Source organism: Anastrepha obliqua, chromosome 3, assembly GCF_027943255.1.
Source record: "Anastrepha obliqua isolate idAnaObli1 chromosome 3, idAnaObli1_1.0, whole genome shotgun sequence".
Classification (NCBI taxonomy): domain Eukaryota; kingdom Metazoa; phylum Arthropoda; class Insecta; order Diptera; family Tephritidae; genus Anastrepha; species Anastrepha obliqua.
The window spans coordinates 6086311-6106023 of record NC_072894.1 but is presented as its reverse complement, the minus strand read 5'-3'; the positions used below and the strand labels follow the sequence as shown (position 1 = coordinate 6106023).

Here is a 19713-nt window from a genome sequence, read left to right as displayed (position 1 = left end):
TGCGCAAACACTTTCCCAATTACTTTAATTGTTTTGATATTTCGGAGCAGTTTGAGAAGTTGCAAAATAAATAAGTATTTATTTCTTAATATCATGGCAACTAATACCCACACTTGTTGCCTGTAGACCATCTTTTACTGACAAAACTATCCAATAAGCAAATTATGTTTTCACTAATTCGCGTAACAACATCTGTCACTACAATTTTAATCAGAACTAAGTGCGCTAACAATCCCGATTAACGGCGCCGTCTGTCTGGGCTATAAGACAAAACACCTATAGTCGCCTAGAGCCATGCCCTCAATTAGCTTAGATTAAAAAGCTTGCTTATAAAGAGTTCGCTTGTGTGTCACAGTAGTCTATTATGACGCGTAGGGACGCAATATTTCCCCAAGAATGTGTCGAGCGGTCATTAAATCGGACCGATATTTTTGCGAATTAAGTGGTGCCGATATAAAAAGAATATGTTAATAAAAATGGTTTATTATGTCTCACTTCCCATATAAAAAACCAAGTCTTAAATCAAGTTTTCCTTGAAAACTAAAGTACTCACTTCGACTTTTACTGATGCTTTAAATGAAACAACAGTTTTTTGGTGCAGCTGGTTTTCTCTGTTAACGAAATTCAAGTGCATATCCCATAGGGCTCCAACAGTAATCTACTGGCATAATGGGATCCTATCTTCCTCGATAACGCTTTCGAATAAAATGGCATCTCTCGGTGTTCGTCACTAACTCAACTATTCTTTCGGGGTAAAAGCTCAACTATAAGGTGAAGAAAATGGATTGTTTCAAAATTTTATTTCTCCGCGAAAAACAGCGGACCTTTTGTTACCAAGGACGTTAATAAAATCTTTCCAGACTTGTTTTCTAACAACACTAAGAATTATTACTAATCAATTATCTTTTTTTTGTTTTGATTTCTGCCTCATTAAGTTTGGCTGAGGCAGCTGTCATACGTTGGTGTATGACTACCTTTTGGAATCTGCAGGGATGAAACTCCAAATGAAAAACTAGTATTTCTAATAGCGGTCACCCCTCCGCAGGCCTGAGAAAGCTTCTCATAAAAATATCTGCCGTTCGGAGGTGGCTTGAAACTGTAGGTCCCACCATTTGTGGAACAACATCAAGACGCACGCCACAAATAGGCGGAAGAGCTAGGTGAAACACCAAATATACATCCTTTATTGTGCTTTTGTGTTTATACATCTTTTATTAGCGCCAATTATATATACTTACATATAAGCTTTGAAAATTCTTGGGAGATTATCCCGAGCTCCTCGAAATGATGGTCTTTGTACTCTAGCCTACAACTACACTGTGGAACAAATTCAGGTTAGCAAAAGTTAGGTCCATTCTGAGAGTGGCGGGTGAAAATAGAGGCGAAATTAGAAGACCCGTATCGCGGCGTTTGTTTATGTTAGTTCGAATTTTTTTTTAATCGGCCTTCGAAGTTTGCAGTCAAATGCCGATTTTCAGTATATTGTTTATATGGTTTTTTGGCTATAACTCGTCGACTAATTGATATTTTTTCAATCTGTAAAAGCCAAATTATTGCTAGAGACCTGTGCAATAATTACAATTTTTGAAAAAATTGATTTCGAAAATTTTTATGGTACTTATGAGGCAAAATGTTGGAAAAATTATTTTTTTTTCATGTTTTTTGAAAATATTTTCAACAAAACTAAGTCTTTTTTACATTTTGTGTGGTCTATAATATGCTTCTCAGTTTCTTAAATAAATGTAATTTGAAAAAAAATTGTCTTAGTCGACAATTTGCGCTTTAGGCATACAGTCATAATACAAAACTTGCGTTTTTTGAGCTTAATATTAATTTATTTCTCATTTTTTATTTACCAATTTTGTTCAGTGTTGGTTTTGAAGAAACATAGAAAAAGAAAATATAAAAATATGGAAAAAAATATAATTTTGAAATGTTAATAATGAAAAGTTTTAAGTAGAAAAATAAAATAAATTAAATTAATAATTTGGCCAGCTGCCGTTTAGCAGGCGGCTGTGGATCAACATCACTGCTCTCTCTAATGTCTTGGTCATCGTCATCATCATCAGAGAGATCGATTATTTCGTCCAACAGATATTCTGGATTTTCATCTGTGTCTTCCCCTTCTTCCTCTGTTTCCTCGTCTTCCTCTTCTTCAAAGGTGTTTTTATACCACCAACAAATTTCAGCGAGTATCGCATCTGGACATTTCTTTCCTCTGTACCTGAAACGAAAATAGTTTTCAATCGTTAACATGTTTAAATTGTGCACTCTGACCAAGATATTAGAAAAATCTAGGAATTCAAAATATGCACACTCTATAGTTACCTTATTTCAAATGGAAGCGCAGTTTGGTGATGACGTTCGCCTTGCTCATCAGATTCAGTTGGCAACTGTTGAGCGAGTTTTTCAAGATGCTGATGCAAGAGATGAATTTTGTATGACATATTAACCCCAATTTCAGCGAAAGCTGCCAACATGTTTGCAACAGATTGCCTGTAGTTTTCTTCACGTTCTTTACCCAAAAGTCCTTTGATGACTGCTTTCAATGCGAGCCATCCATTTAATTCTCGGTCTGTCAGAACTTGCTCAAAATCTTGACGACTCATTAGTTTCCGTATGTCGGGACCATTAACAACCCCTTCCTGAATTTTGGCCTTACTTAGTCTTGGGAAAATATCTTTCAAGCGGTTGAATACTGCTGGTCTTTTTGCGATACATTTCAAAAAATTTTTAGCAATGCCAAGTTTAATGTGGAGCAACGGCAACAAAATTTTCATTTCAGGAACAAGACTTTCGTGTAGCCTATTGTCATTAGGCCATTTTCGCCCAATTCGACTACTCCAGTTATGTTGTTTGTACTGGTTTCTTCCTTTAATACCTTCTCCGTATCGTGAATCCCAATCGCACAAAAAACACGGATATTTTGGACGGCCAGATGCTGTTAAGCCTGTAATCAAGGAAACTACTTTGAGGTCGCAGCAAATGCGCCATTGGTGTTCGTTATATTCGACTACTTCCAGAATGTCTTTCAATTTATCGAAAGTTTCACTAGTGTCAGTGCTATACGCAATCGGAACAGAAGGCATTCTATTTGTCTTGTGCAAAAGCACAACTTTTAAGCTGATTAGTGAACTATCGATAAAGAGACGCCAATCATCTTTTTTATAGGTTAACCCTATCGCCTCCATTAACTTTTCAATATCGTTGCAATAAGCGAAATTTTTTGCATCATTGACATTGAAGAACTTTTGTAACTCTTTTTGGCGTTTTCGATATGCTGTTACTTTTGTACCTTTCGTCAGCAAATTATTTCCTTTCAAAAATGACGCCAGTCGTTCTGATTTTTTCTGAGTCAAACACAAATTTGCAACAATTCCATCCAATTGGTTTTGTGTTATTAGGATTGGGTCCTTTGATGTTTTATTTGATGTACCTTCACCAGGGTTGAATTCTGAGGAGAAATCCATGGGTGTGGCAGGGGTGGTTGTAGTACTGATACCTGTTTGAAGATCAGTATTTCGGTATGTTGGTACTGGAACGAATTCTGAGTGCGGTAATGGTAATTGGACACTTGACACTGCTACATAAGTTTTATTCTTTGTTTTCCTTCTATTCAAAGTTTTATTGTAGTTGGTACATCCATAGCAATTTTCTTCTTGATGTGGGCTATTATCTGACCAAATCATTGGTACACCAAAAGGCATAGCCTTCTTCTTTTCACTTTTCCATTGCATAAGAATTGAATAGCAATTAAAGCAAACTTTTTTAGGGGCATAGTTTACGTCATTGATAAACTCTTGCGAGAAATATTGTCTATAGATTTCCAAAAAAAAATCAGTCACATTGCCGCATTTTTCATCGCTTACTATGAAACGTCCACAAATATTACAAAAATGGTTCATTTTACATGTTGGTTCCGACATTTTTAATACAATATATATTATAGAATGTTTTTTTTTGTTAATTTTATGAAACTGATACACTTAACTTAAATCACTCAATAAATGAAATAGGTTCCAAAAGAATGAATAGCAAATTTTATCACGACCGAGCGAAAATTAAAAGACATCAGCTTCGGCTGAGTTTCGAGTCTTAACTGAATCTTTATTTTTAAAATTAGTTCGCATGCAACACAAATGTTTACAAATATTATTTTAATAGCTATTGATTGTTCCTGGAAATTCCCTTTCTTAATTGTATTCTGGGAATTTCCTTTTCCTTAATTATTTTTGGAACATGCATTCTTCTCGGAAAATCCCTTTTTTAATCCATACTTAGCATTTCCTTTTCTTTAATTGTTTTTGGAATGTTCCTAATTCTTGAAACATCCCTTTTTAACTACTTCTACCGAAATCGATATTTATTTAATGGTTTCGGGAATTTTTAATTACTATGTGTTTACTAGGAATTTTGGGTTTTTTTACATTAGTTTTATGTAATGAATGTGTGTATATCGCACAAATTTTCGACTGATACTATATTTTTTTCCATGATATTTATGTCATGGATTGAAAACTATATTTTAGATAAGAAAAAAAGCGAAAAAAATGAGTTGCTTGCCAGATATTAAGAAATAATAAGGAAAACGTTAATTTTTCGAACATTTTGTGACTTTCGTCAAAGTAGCTGCCAAAGTATTTAATCCCGTAATTTTCTTTTCAAATTACATTTATTTAAGAAACTGAGAAGCATATTATAGACCACACAAAATGTAAAAAAGACTTAGTTTTGTTGAAAATATTTTCAAAAAACATGAAAAAAAAATAATTTTTCCAACATTTTGCCTCATAAGTACCATAAAAATTTTCGAAATCAATTTTTTCAAAAATTGTAATTATTGCACAGGTCTCTAGCAATAATTTGGCTTTTACAGATTGAAAAAATATCAATTAGTCGACGAGTTATAGCCAAAAAACCATATAAACAATATACTGAAAATCGGCATTTGACTGCAAACTTCGAAGGCCGATTAAAAAAAAATTCGAACTAACATAAACAAACGCCGCGATACGGGTCTTCTAATTTCGCCTCTATTTTCACCCGCCACTCTCAGAATGGACCTAACTTTTGCTAACCTGAATTTGTTCCACAGTGCTATATGACTCCCCTACCACCAAGGAGTGACTACGGGACATTGCAAGGCAGAGCAAGCCCATCTATGTATACACAGATGGCTCCAAACTTGAGGAAATGATGATCGAATCTTTTTCCAAACATCTTTAGATCCTCTGCGTCATTCGGGTCGGGTGGTGCAGTGCTACATACATACATTTTCACTGAGAGCCAGGCGGTGATAAAATCCCTCAAAAATCAATCAAGAACCTCCAAAGTAGCCTTGAAATGCCGCACATCTCTCAACGAGATAGCTATGAGTAATTTTAAATTTAATGTGCATTTCACACCATTTTCACAAATTCGAGGAGAATTGTAGAACCAATAAACTAGCGAAACTCGCCACCACACAGTTATAATGAGAACAAGGATGTGACAGTGTTGTACTCGTACATACACAGAGCCTTCTGGAATAACCACAAATTCATCAAATACCTACGACGTGACATGAAGAATGACATTAGACCTTTTCGAATTGGTAACGTTAGTAAGTGGTGAACATATGAAGCAACTGATATAAATGAACTTATGTTGGTAGCACTGGACTGCCAAAAGTAAGACCGCGTTCATACAGGAAAACATTGTTTGTTGTTCTCTCGTTCTTCTGAATGTTGTTCTTGATTATAGACTAAACTACAAGCAGTGTGAGTACGACGGCATTTCTCAAAGTTGAAACAAAAAAGTCCCTCTTTATAAACGCGGTCTAATGAAACTCACTTGAAAGAGAGCAGGCAGCATTGAAAGTAGTGAGTTATACGTCGGAGAATCTTGCTCGATAACTTTATTGTTGCTCTCACATAAAATTTGTTCGTTGAGTGAGCGAGCGGTCATATAGCAGAGAAAGATAGCGAGCGGAGAAGTGATGAATCGAAGGCGCCTATTATGATTTAAAAATAATTGAAATCCCGACTTAAAAACTATTTTTCGGTAAAAAAGCCACATCTATTTTTTTTTTATAAAAATGGTATTTACTTAAATTTTTTACATAATTTGAAAATTGCTTTTATTTTATTGGTACACTAAACAAGTTGGTAACGGAGATGTGGCAACAAAATGGTACGGAAGCGCTAGTTGGATTCTGGATGAATCACCACTTAAACCAACTAACCAACCAACCAAAGAAGAAACTCGGCCAAATTTCTAATGCAGGATCTTTCTTTTTTTATGTTTTTCCCCCACTTTTTCACTCTGCTCGGGAGCATAGAACCTCGACAAAACTCTTTCAACGTACACGGTTCTGGGCTGTTAGTTTTTTTTGTGCCGTCCCATGTGAGATCGGCATCTGCTAGCTCGCGGAGTATCGACCTTCTCCGATCGTGACCTGTGTTCCCTTACGGGTTCCAGTCCAGTGCCATTCTCGAGATATTATCTGGTGGTTTTCAAACCGAGTGACCTATGCTTCGCCACTTTCTACGTTTGATTTGCCATAGGTTGGATTAATCATTTGTTGATTAGCTCCTCAGTGCCTCGATGCTGATGTTGTTCGGCCAGAATATTCTACAGACGAAGCGGAGGCCTCTGTTGATGAAAGTTTATAGCCTCTGTGCGATGGTGCTAGACTATATAATCGTTGTTATTTTATTTATCTACTTATTGATTTAAAAGAGAAACATTTATTAATAGTTACTACACTAAGTAAAGCACTGGCTGCTTTTCTCGCGACATATTGTCTGTCCATGAATTTATGTCGAAATTCTTAAATGTTGCACCAAATGCCATGTACTTAGTTCATTTGCAAAATCCAACAATTTGTCTACAACACTTTTTCATATTTATAAATTGTTCAAGTGACTCTAACTAAAAATAGGCAAAAGAATAACAAGAGCTGCTGCCGCTTATGATTTGTGGGCAAAATGTTAAATTTATCACAAATCACAACGTCTAGTGTTGAATTATAGCGTTCAGCAGCTCTTTTGTGCGGTGGCAATGTGTATTGCTGTAGCTGTCGCTTTTTTGTTGATTTGTTGCAAGCGTCGGTGGTGGTGGCGGCGTTGTTGGCGGCGTCATTAAATTTGCTGTTAACCATTTCGCCACATTTATTATGCAAATGTGTGTGTGTGTGAGTGTGATCGTGCAAAGGTTCTGTTTCACTGTTTGCATCATTGGCCGCCTTTCATCCGAACCGCACACTTAGTTCTTAATTCTCAAAAAACAAAACAAAAATCATTCACATTTTCTTCTCTTCAATACTCGCATTATAATTTTTCTTAGATTTTTATTTTATTTCATTTAATTTTTTGCTCTCTAACAATTTGCAATATTAGCATGAGTTATGTTTTGTCTAATTACCGCACTTGCCACAATGCACCGTTAATTGGATAAACGTACATATGTGCACCGGTATAGTCAAGTAAATGATTGGGCGCATGCCAGATACACCAAATGCCACAAAACGCGGACATAAAATTCTCTTTGAGTGCCCAGAGAAGATCACACGAGATCGGTCGGCCGGCTGTAGTTAGCTGAGGGGAAGTATGTGGAAGTACATAGATGTGTGATGAGTTAGTTCGGTGTGTTGTTGTGTACGCTGGTGGCTGTCATGTAAGTGTCGTCTGCGTATTTCGGAAATTATTATTAGAAATGGCACACCTTGACCGATTTCTATATTTATTTTTAGTCAGTTAATTTATTGCTTCTACTCCAGTTGGAGAACGGGAACAAAATAGTTGCGGACAAATTTGTAATAGTTATTCCCAATTTTTGCAAACCACTTTCTTGCCCACCACTTTTCTACCACTCCAAATCAATTAAAAATTCAGAGAGTGAAAGTGAGAGAAAGTTAGAGAAATTTTGGCCAATAAAAATTATCCTTCACAAAAACATTTATTTCAGGTGACAAAATCCAAAAAAAATGTTTAGGTAAGCATGCAGATATGACCACAAGACCAGTAAAAAGTGCATGGCGATATCTACGAGGTTATTCAATAAGTTTTGCGGTTCGATAAGAGAGGGTTTTGTTACTAGCCAAGGCGAATCTATTAAAGATGGTGTTGGTAAATCAGCTGATTTGTTTTTTTTTTCGCCGTGTCCATGTGGCTGCCAGCTCAGAATGAAACAATGCAAATTCATTAAATGTTTTGTAGTTTCCCAATACTTTGCTTTGACAATCAAACGTACAGAACATTGTTGTTGGTCTAATGCCACCACTTTTAATGAATCCGCCGTGTTACTAGCCTAAATTTTGTTTCATATATTTTCATTTCAATCTGTCAATTCCTTCATTGTGTACAAGACATTTAGTTCCGGCGTGTAAGAGTATTTTCTACAATGGAAAAAATCAAGTATCGTACAAAGATTGAATTTTTATTTTTGGAAGGTTTAAAGGCAAAGGAAATTTATGAACGAACAGCAACAGCACCTGAAACCGTAGAAAAAATACAGAATATTGTATTGGAAAATCGTCGAGAGACTGAAAGGGATTTAGTAGAAGCACTAGGCATCTCATTGAGCGGTGCAAATAATATTTTGACTGAAGCACTGGCTTTCAGAAAGCTGTGTGCACAATGGGTGCCGCATTCGCCAACAATGGAACAAAAAACACATTCGAATGCGGCTTTCTAAGCAACATCATGAGTATTTTCGGAAGAATAAAATGGACTTAGTGCATTGATTCATCTCTATGGATGAGACTGGGGTGCATCACAATTAAACAGGGTGGGTCATATAGCATTTGCATTTTGAACCGCCTATTTTTTTGAGAATGGTAACACAAATGACATGTCAAATGTGTTCATATTTTACTTAAAGATTTGACATTTACGAAATGGGACGCTATACGCTTGAACAAAATTGGGAAATATTGAAAACTTATTTCCAAAGTGGTGAGTCTTCTTCTTCTTTTCTGATGAAGCTCATTTTCACATCGGTGGCTACGTCAATAAGCCAAATTGTCGGATTTGGGGTTCAGAAAATCCACACGTTACTGTAGAGAAGCAAAGGCATCCACAACGACTCACTGTTTGGTGCGGTTTTTGGTCTGGCGGCATCATCGGGCCATTTTTTTTTTTCGAAAATGAGCGAGGAGCCACGGTTACAGTAAATGGCGAGCGTTACCGGGACATGCTCAACGAGTTGTTTCCAAAAATTGAAGTAGATGACATGGACGACATTTGGTTTCAACAGGTTGTCACACTGCCAACAACTTGTCACACTGCCAAAGTTACACTCGAACTTTTCGTTACCGTTTTTGAAAACCGAATAATCAGCCGAAATTCCGATATCAATTGGCCGCCTCGGAGCTGTGATTTTAGCCCGTTGGACTATTTCTTGTGGGGAGCCGTTAAGGACAAATGCTATGCGAACCATCCAGAGACGATTGATGCTTTAAAACACGAAATCGAAGTTGCCATTCATGAAATTGGAGCCCAAACAATCGAAAATGTGCTTAAAAATTGGGTTGATCGAATGGCCTGTAAAGCCAGTCGTGGCAGTCATTTGAACGATATTACTTTTCATTCATAAATGACAATGTCTCTTCTTCAAAATAAAAAAAAAAGTTTGAAAAAATATTAACTAGTTTTTTTTATAGCCGATTCAAAAAGCAAATTTTACATGGCCCACCCCTTATTAGGTGTGCAACTAAGTTCCCGCTGTTTGTCAATAGATGTCGTCAGCAGTGTGTGCTAGTCGATTCTAACATAACCATGCTTCTACGCCGTCGCCACGCTGCGAAGGTTATGTATTTGGTGGGACCAAGCTGGTGTTATTTATTATGAGCTGTTAAAGCCAAGCGCAACCATCACTGGGGATCGGTATCAACTTCAATTGAGCCGATCACTGCGCGAGAAGCAGCCGCAATACGCGGAGAGGCATGAAAAAGTGATTCTATAGCATGACAACGCTCGGCCTCACGTGGCCGCGAAGGTATACGAGATCTACCAGAAATATGGGAAAAAGTAATATAGCAGCCAGCGATGGGCAAAACTTTCAATGATTCACTTGTAACCATTTTTTCAGAATAAAGTTGTATTATATATATATACATATTAAGGCGGGTCGATTTAAAAATCGCTCATTGCTCTGTGAAAATCGTATTCTAGGGATCAGAATAAGAAACTTTGCCGAAGGAACCATACCTCTAAAACGAATTCTGATGTCCCCCAATTTGGGTCGAACGAAAAATCCCACTTTGACCCATTTAGAGTGCTCCAATCGAGTCCAAATGTATGACCGACCCCCACTAACTTTTGACGGCCAGTGGCACACCATCTGGAACTCCCCTGGGGGGTTCCCCATACAATCATTTCAAAATATCACCATTTTTGGCCTTGACATGAGAAATGAAACTAAAAAGTTCGAACCAAATTGGGGGACATCGGAATTTGTTTTAGAGGTATGGTTCCTTCGGCAAAGTTTCTTATTTTGATCCCTAGAATATGATTTTCACAGAGAAATGGGCGATTTTTTTGCCTCCCCACAAATCGACCCGGTCTAATACATATATATAATTGGCACATACACCCTTTTTGGGTGTTTGGCCGAGCTCCTCCTCCTATTTGTGGTGTGCGTCTTGATGTTGTTCCACAAATGGAGGGACCTACAGTTTCAAACCGACTCCGAACGGCAGATATTTTATGAGGAGCGTTTTCATGACAGAAATACACTCGGAGGTTTGCCATTGCCTGCCGAGGGGCGACCGCTATTAGAAAAATGTTTTTATTAATTTTGGTTTCACCGAGAGTCGAGCCAACGTTCTCTCTGTGAATTCCGAATGGTAGTCACGCACCAACCCATTCGGCTACGGCGGCCGAATATATAATAATATATAAATATAATAATAATAAAAAATATATAAATATAAAAAAAAGATAACTTAGTTGCGCACCTGATACTAAATCACAAAAAGGGGCTAAGGAGAAGTGTGAATCTGATTTTTCGACTTCGAAACGAGTTCGCACCCAAAAATCGGCCAAAAAGGTGTTAGTTATTATCACATTTGTGGGATGCGAAAGGAATTTTGCAATCCACAATACTTACAAGCTGATAAAACAGTAAATTTGGAATATTATTGTAACTTTTTAGACCAGCAGTTTTTCACAAAAGTAACAAAAAGAAAATAAATCTTTGAGAGAAAAAATACTTTATTGAGACATAAGCTTCTTGACTTCAATAAAAAAATATTTGTAATTCTTATTGCATGTAAAAGCAGGCGAAAATGTTCCGACATTATTTAGTTCACAGAATATTATTAGGAGTCATTATATGGTAACCCCAAGCTATTTGCTTGCCTTCCAATTAGACAATGCCTTGTCAGTAGCTCTATCGTGTTTCTCATATCCTGTCTTCTAAGATCCAGTAGCGATTCTGAGTGGCCGTGGTTCATTTGATTCCTCTCCATCACAGCAGAACCTGCATAATCTTGCACTAGATAATCCTATTGTGTTAAAGTGTTTATTACAGGCAAAGTGACGTACTTCTCATGGCCCCTCTTATGCTTAGGCACACCAGCCTTTGTAGTTTACAAAGTTTTGATATAGCAGTATTTTGATTTGTTTTAACCCACCATACCAAAGCCACATATAGTACGATTGCTCTTACCATTCGGGGGTAGATCAAGGAGGTCATTCTAGTTCAGACCCCAGGACTTACCCAAAAATTGTTTTGTTGTCCAAAGGCTTTTCGTTGCCTCTTTTACTACAGAGTAGAGATGGGCTTCCCAAGTGAGTTTTTTATACAACATAATTCCTAGATATTGAACCTCTTCCTTTAAAGGTACGTCTATTCCATTATTCCCAGGGTATATTTAGAACCCTTTTCCTGGTAAATGGGATAATAGTGGTTTTGGAAGGGTTGGTTGATAATTTCTCTTTGCTACCCCACTCCCAGGTTATATTTAAGGCATCCTGCATTAAGTCCTTTATGGTCCTTTCGTGGTTGCCTTTAGTTATTACAGAAATGTCATCTACATATCCTATTGTTTTATACCTTTTATTGTTAAGGGTTTGTATCAAATCGTTAGCCAGGATAGACCAGAGCCATGGCGATACTTCGCATAATAGTTTGTGTCATTCAGCTGCCGTATTTGATGAGTGTTTTTCTGGCTGTAACGTTTTCAGAGCTTGACTATCTGAGTAGGCAAACGAAAGGATACACTACTGCTCAGTCATTCAGAGTTATCTCCACCACCTACCAGTTCATCAAACTTTCTAAATATGTACCAAATGAAACCTAGCTAATTCTAAAACTTTTATTATTTTAACAATAATTCAAAACTAACAAAAAATTGTGAAAAAAATTATATTTTATATTCTCTTATTTTGTGGTTGCCATATTTCCATTGATGTCAACCTGCTCAAGTGAAGTATTAGAATAAGTGAGAAAAATAAAAAAAATATCAAGCCGATTAGAAATACGAAATAGTCACCGCCACCGTCAGCTTGGACAGTTAAGAGCGAACATAACGGCTTAGTGCCAAAACACGTACTCCAGAGAATGGTGATGAATATTTAGATTTTTTAGATTTCGGATTTGATAGCTTTACTTTGTAATAAATTTTAAGTCGGTCAGCGATAACGATTCGAGTACAAACTGTGCACAAAGGGGACATAAACTATGCAACTAAGTACGCGTGAGTGTTCATATGTCGATATGTGCGCGTACTATGTGCGAATATGCATGATTTATAAACATGTCCATCGCTTGGCTCGCATTTGGAAATATGCGATTGTAAAGCAATAAAGGCTTTCACCAACAAAACGACTGACAAAAATACTGTGCGATATATAGAAGCACTAAGCAGCATTTAAAACAAAAGCAAAAGTGCTGCAATATTTGACTAGTTTTTCCCGCTGATTTATTGCCTTAGTTGGGAGTTTTCGGTTTTACCTCCGAGGCGAAGCGTTGCAAATGTTGGCAGGCCAGTGAATGAAGAGCGAAGTCAGCTGTTACTGAGCTAACAGCTGTTCGCTCAATGTACTGTGGAGAGGGCGGCTTTTGGGCGTCGTCCAGCATTATCGTATATGTATATATGTCTGTGCATTTAAAAAATATCGGTGGGTGTGAGTATATTTGCGATGCGATTTAAATTTTTGTCACTTCCGAGTGCGTAACGGTATTTCTATTGAACTGGCTGATGGCCGATTTAACTGCTATGTGTAAAAATTGAAATCAAAGAAAAAAAAGTTACGTAATTACGCTGCGAAGGCCGAACTGCCGCCAAATTTTACTGCCGCATTATGTAATTTACGGCCAGCCAGTTCGGCGAACGGACCTACAAACTGCTCGCCTGCCTTTCAAATGTGACGTTTAGCTGGCAATAATGTGCGTACAACAACAATGCGATAGCGGTCACTACACTGCCAGCGACGCGTAGAATATTTTGATAATTTGGTGTTTGCGCGCAATTAATATTCTGCGCATGCGCAACGCTTCAATACTTGAATGTCACTTTCGTTGCGAGACAGCGCAAAGCGAGTGTTTCGTTTTCATTTGAAGCACCACGGCGCTAAACATACATATCTACATATGTAACACACATTCGCACTGGTAAGCGCGCGTTACTGCAGTAGCTTCTTCGGTGCGTGGCGCGCTTGGTGCAACGCAGGACTGAGGCTTCTCAGCTGGCAGTTCATAAGTCGGAGAAGCGCTGCTGCTTGTGATTGTGCGCTCTTTTGCCGGCAGCAGCGTCTTCTTCATGCTTGAGCTGGTGTGGGCCAAAACTGGGTTGAGTAGGCAGAAATAATAGAGCTGATTACATTTCGCTAAGCGATTGAACGTTTGTTACAAAACAACAACAAGTAATCGCTCGCAACAACGTGCCAGTATTTGCAAATCCACAATGCAATGTGTGTATAAAAATGCGTGGGAGCGTCGAATGGGACATCAGTTGAGTTCACTCAGTTCGACAGCAAAGTCGGAGTTCGCGTTCGTGTCTTAAATATTTTGTTTCAATTGAAATCAAGTGTGAAATCTTAGTAATGAAGGTGTGTATTAAGCTGAAAGCCCCAAAAAATAGACTACCATACAAAAGGATATTGAATTGATTTTTTTATACTCTACTTTGGACAACTTAATTATCACAACAGCAGCTTAAGAATCTCATATCGTTTGCTTTTTCCCCCCCATCTCATAGCCTGTGATCTGTATTCTGGCTCTAGCCCTCGCCTCCGCCAATGCCGGCCTTTTGCCACACCATGGTCATGACGCGCATATTGTTGAAGGCGCCCACCACGTCGACATTCCACATGGCAGTGGCATCCATCTCGGCCACTCATCGTCCATTGTTATCGATGCCAGCGGCGATTCACACCACATCGATGCGCATCCTGTCTACCACCACGATGACCATCATGCTCATGTCGACGTGCATCCTGTCGTGCATGATGTGCATCATGATGTGCACCATACCGCCGCTGCCGCAAAGATTGTTCATCACGAACCCATCCACCATGTAGAGCCAGTGCATCACGTAACCAAAGTTGTGCACCATGAACCCCATCACTTCCTGCACTACGTCAAGCCCGTGATTGATCATCATGTCATCCACCAGGACAGCCATCATGACGAGCACTTGCACGCGCACGATCTGCATCACGCCGAAGCATACCACTCTCCTCTTCTGCACCACCACGAGCACTTGGCCCACCATGCCCATATTGTCGATCACAGCCACCACCATGCTGCCCTGGTGCACACCGTACCTGCCCACGTCCACCACCACACGCATGCTGCTGTTGTGCACAAACTCTACCCAGGAGATGCGCATCATGGTAACCTTCTTGCCTTCGCGCGCCACGCCCTTCACGGCAAATACGGCAAAGTTAAGATCACCGAGAAACATTACTAATCGATTTCATAATGAAACTTCAATTTACAAAAACAACTCACTATAACTCATATAAATAGTAACTCAACGCGAACCTACTATGAAGGAAACGAATCAACCCTTAGCTAATTTATTAAACGAATTCAAGTGCCAACACACACACACACACATCCATTTATAAAATATGCAAAAACGCACTCATATATTCGGTAATATTCATCTGATATTCACAATTAAAATTATCATCATTTGTTAGCCTAGGACGGCAATGTGAAAAATTAATTTAAGATTTTTCATTGCCTTTTCCATTGAAAGACAACTCAACTTCATTCTCAATCGAGTAGAGTGCTCCCGCTTTAAGAGAGAATTTCACTCGAATTCAATATCGCTTTGTACAAAACTCACTAAGAAACTCAAATAAAAGATTCTAAAATTTACGAAAGTGCAAATGTAAAAGTTGAGTTTGCTTTAAAATTAGAGCCCAATGTAAGGAGGCCAACAGAAAATGCTAGAAATTCCGACACGGTCTTTCGTGAGGGAGTTGATGGGTTAAAATGCACTGCAAGCATATTCTTCGAATGCTTCCAAGGTGTGTTTTTAACCGTCACAACGCGATTAATGGGAACTGGGAGGACCTTGAGTCGATCCCAGAAATCTCGAATGGTTCACAGACAGTTCAAAAACAAATTCTGGAGTCGGTGCAGGAATCTATGGTCCAAAAACGAACATTTCTGAACCAATGGGCAAATGACTCTCGAAAGGGTGTTCGGGAGCTACCCAGAGGATACTTGGATTAGTCCCGGAAGTTGTGAGCTGCTTGAACCATATGTAGAAGGATCATCCTGGCCAGTGCCAGGTGAATTGTGGTCAATAACTTTCCCACTTGTGTGGTCTTCAACATATGGAAACATCCTCATACTTCTATTCTGTACTAAGGAGAAGATATTTAATATTTAAGTAGGAAATACGGACTTTGAATATAATTCTCCCACTATTCTAAAATGTCATCTCTACAATTAACTCTTATTGGGAGTTTTTGATCTAAAAATTATGTGTTTGCAGTTTTTTCTATTGAACAGTTTAAATACGTTGTGGCGACTAATTAGTAACCTGTTTTCGTACTATGAAAGATTTACTTGGTGAACTCTAAATCATAACTTCTAGACTTTTCATCACGTAAGTATTATTTTTTTATTGATCAATAAAAGTAAAAATCAAATACAGGGGGCGCACGAATCGTGCTACAAAAACAAAACGTAATAACTTTTTTTCTAATCAATGTATTTAACTTTTTGTTTTTTTATTGTATAGATAATTTAATTTTATTTTATGTAACTAATTAGTTTTGAAAATAATAGAACGTAAATGACCTCCATGCTCATTCACGCATATGCGACACCTGATGAGAAAATTGTTCATTGCGCACTGAAGGGTTGAAGTCGGGATCGCCTCAATTATTGTTGTGATGGACTGCTTCAATTCAGTCAAATTACTTGGTTTTGCTTTACACACCTCTTGTTTGAGATAACCCCATAAAAAAAAAATCTGGTGCAGTGAGGTCAGGTGACCTTGGGGGCCAGCGGAAAGTGGAATTTCTGGATATCAATTTATTTCTAAATTTTTGTTGGAGCTCCTCCATAACCGGTCTGGCTATATGTGCAGTTGCTCCATCTTGCTGGAACCAAATGCTGTTAAAAGGGATACGTCTTCGCCGCAGTTCTGGATAAAAAAACTCCTTCAACATGTTTAAATAACGGCCCCCATTTACAGTCGCTGTTACACCGTTTTCTTCAAAGAAGTATGGCCCGACAATGCACCTTGATGAAACTGCGCACCACACTGTGACTCGTTCTGGGTGCAGTTCCATCTCATGGAGTATTTGCGGATTTGATTGACTCCAAATACGGCAATTTTCCTTGTTTACATTGCCGTTTAGATCAAAATGGGCCTCATCAGACATAAACAAGCAATTTATGAAGTTGTTGTCTTCTTCGGCCATTTCAATAATTTTTTGGCAAAATTCCAGGCGAATAGGCAAATCCAGAGGGTTTAATTTGCTTGTGATTTGAACTTTCTACGGAAACAAGTTTAAGTCATCATGAACTATCCGCTGCAATGACCGTCTGCTAACTTCAATTTGCGCCGACAAGTTACGAGTCGAAACTCTTGGATTTGCCTGAATTGACGATGCTACAGCCGCGATTGTGGCTTCGACCCGAACATGGGGATCTCGATGGTACGGTCTGCGTGCGATGCTTCCAGATTCAGCAAACATGTTCACCAGCCTCATAATGGTCCATCTGCTCGGGGGAGTACCGCCAAACTCCCGCCTAAATTCCCTTTGGACGGAAATGATGGACTGCAAAGCATGGTACCGCTGCACTATCCAAATCCTCTTTTCGGTATCCCAAGCCTCCATTTTTTGTAAATCTAAATACTAATCTGCAAAATAAAAAAAAAAAGCCGATTACTCACACAGAAAAAAAGTTATTACGTTTTGTTTTTGTAGCACGATTCGTGCGCCACCCTGTAGATTACTAACACTAAGCCTTAAATACAATCTTAAAATGAGATGGGATTAGTCACAATTGAAAAAGTTATCACCAAATCAAGTTTGTGGAGTGCGTAGCAAAAATGTAAGAGAACAAAGACTATTTTCATTGTTAAGATTATAAGAAGGTAAAAATTCCTTTGGAGCTTAAGTACAGTTTACTAGTCCAAGCAAAATAGTTAATAAATTGCCAATTCAGGCATTGAATTAAAATCAGTTCAGTCGCCCTCGTCAAAGTATATTTAATAAGATAAATATACAAATAACCAATACTAAATTGAGAAAATTTGTTCGTGGCGACTGTTTGCGCAGGTGATTATGATAATCGAGCGATTTTCACTGCCATCCATAAAAAAAACGCAACAACCACCACAGCAATCACAAAAACGCAAACAAGGGTTAAAAGCCATCGGCATTGTTACAGTGCTCATGCAGTACGTGATCAACACCACCAACAATAACTCAAGTCATGATGAATGTTAAATGCAATAATTGAAATCAGAAACAGACTTTGGAGCAGACATTGTGCGGGCGTAATAGCGATTAACGTACAAATTATCGTACAGAAATACAAGTTAGAGGGAGTGCAAGAAAAGTAGCTACCGAGTGCTAATTGCCAGGTGCGGAACGGCAATCGCAATGAATAATCGAATGTTGGAAATGGAGATGGAAGTGGATGAGACATTAAGGGGGTGGAGATGGCAACGCAGACAGCAGCAAATGCAAACAATAAATATACATACAAGTGTGAATGCCTTTGTATGTATGAGGTACTCTTGCACAGGTATGTGAATGTGTAGACATAACTCAGGTTATTAAGCACACTCGTTTGTAAATACATATGTATGCAACTAATGATATTTATATTTTCATGCTTTTTGCTGCTACAATTCCCGTACAATCAACACTTACCGCTTGCCGCTTGCCACTTCCCGCTTGCTTAGCCAGTGTTACATTGCCTATTATTGCCTTGCTTGTGTGTTGCCTTGCCTTGGCTCAGTGTGGTCTATGAGACGTGCCTCGAAGCTGTTTGATGTGGTGACTCGGAATTGAGTTGAAGGCGCTCCAAGAACACCCGGTAGATGTGTTTGCCCAGATTATTAGCAGCCGTGCGCGTGATGGTATTAAGGCGACAAGGCAACTGCCAAGGCGTCTATTGTTCTCCATCTGCAGCTTTGGTGGCTGCGGTGGCGCTGGTGTAGCTGGGTGTCAGTCAGCTGCTGGCAAATCCGTAGCTGGCATGAATTAAACATTCGCTAAGCGCAAAAGTCGGACGGACGATTGATGTGGGTTAGCAATATAATTTAAAGAAAAATTAAAACTTAAACCTGAGGTACATTTTTTTCCATAAATATTAACTTTTAATCAGCAATTAATATAAAATTAAAAAATCACGCTTTTCGTATATTAAAAACGAGTAACTACAATAAAATTTAAAGATTATATCCGATTGATTAAGTATTTCATTTAAAATACATTTCCATACATATTTCACTGCAACGTAGCCACCAACAACAGCCGCAAAACATAATTGTCAACCTTACAAAATCCAATTACTTTGTGCACCTGCTGCTTAGGCGAGCTTTGTTGCTGCTACTGCTACTCAAACCACCATCACTCACACAAACACATCCACTTGCATACAAATGGCCAATGTCGCATTCCTGCTCAGTTCAAAGCCATTGGCTGCGTCCAGAAACAGCGCGGCAACATTTCAATTATAAATTTTGCATTTACCCTCAACTGGCAGTAGCAAAAAGAGCATAAGTAAAAATATAATAAACATAAAAACAAAATAATAATATTAACAACAACAATACCAGGTATTTACTTGTGCGGCCATAAATTTCAAATAAACTGAGCGAACCAAGCCCCCAACAACACAAACGACAGTGCATTACAACCGATTGCTCGAACTTGGAAAAGGAAGACGAAATTTGTAAAAAGTGTTTTTATTTAGAATTTTATAAAGCTTTTTTTTAAACACATTTCATTTTCAAATTACAAGCACATATGTTTGTTATACTTATATGTAGTACTCAAAATACTTTGGCTCGGTTAGTTTGGCCAGTCGCCTTTAATACGATGCGCTTAGACTCTAGGCCTTTTGCTATGCCCCAATGAGTGTACGATTGCCACTGCGTCTCCAGAAACCAATTAATACTCAAGAACTAGTTTTTTAAATTTTCAGATATGCAAGGAATTCAAATACTCAAGTTTCTTAAAGAAGCGCCTGTCAAAGTGTCGGGCATTTGAGCCTTTCACCTACTTGCCGATGCTACCA

The 19713-nt window shown here is 38.3% G+C and overlaps 1 protein-coding gene across 1 annotated transcript; it reads left to right on the top strand.

Annotated features, from left to right (window-relative positions):
- Positions 1 to 13954: 13954 nt before the first annotated feature.
- LOC129240484 (histidine-rich glycoprotein) lies at positions 13955 to 14899 on the top strand. The gene is made up of 2 exons (XM_054876312.1): positions 13955 to 14036; positions 14186 to 14899. The coding sequence occupies exons 1-2, from the start codon at positions 14031 to 14033 to the stop codon at positions 14897 to 14899; spliced, it is 720 nt and encodes a 239-aa protein (XP_054732287.1). The 5' UTR covers positions 13955 to 14030.
- The last annotated feature ends 4814 nt before the right edge of the window (positions 14900 to 19713 follow it).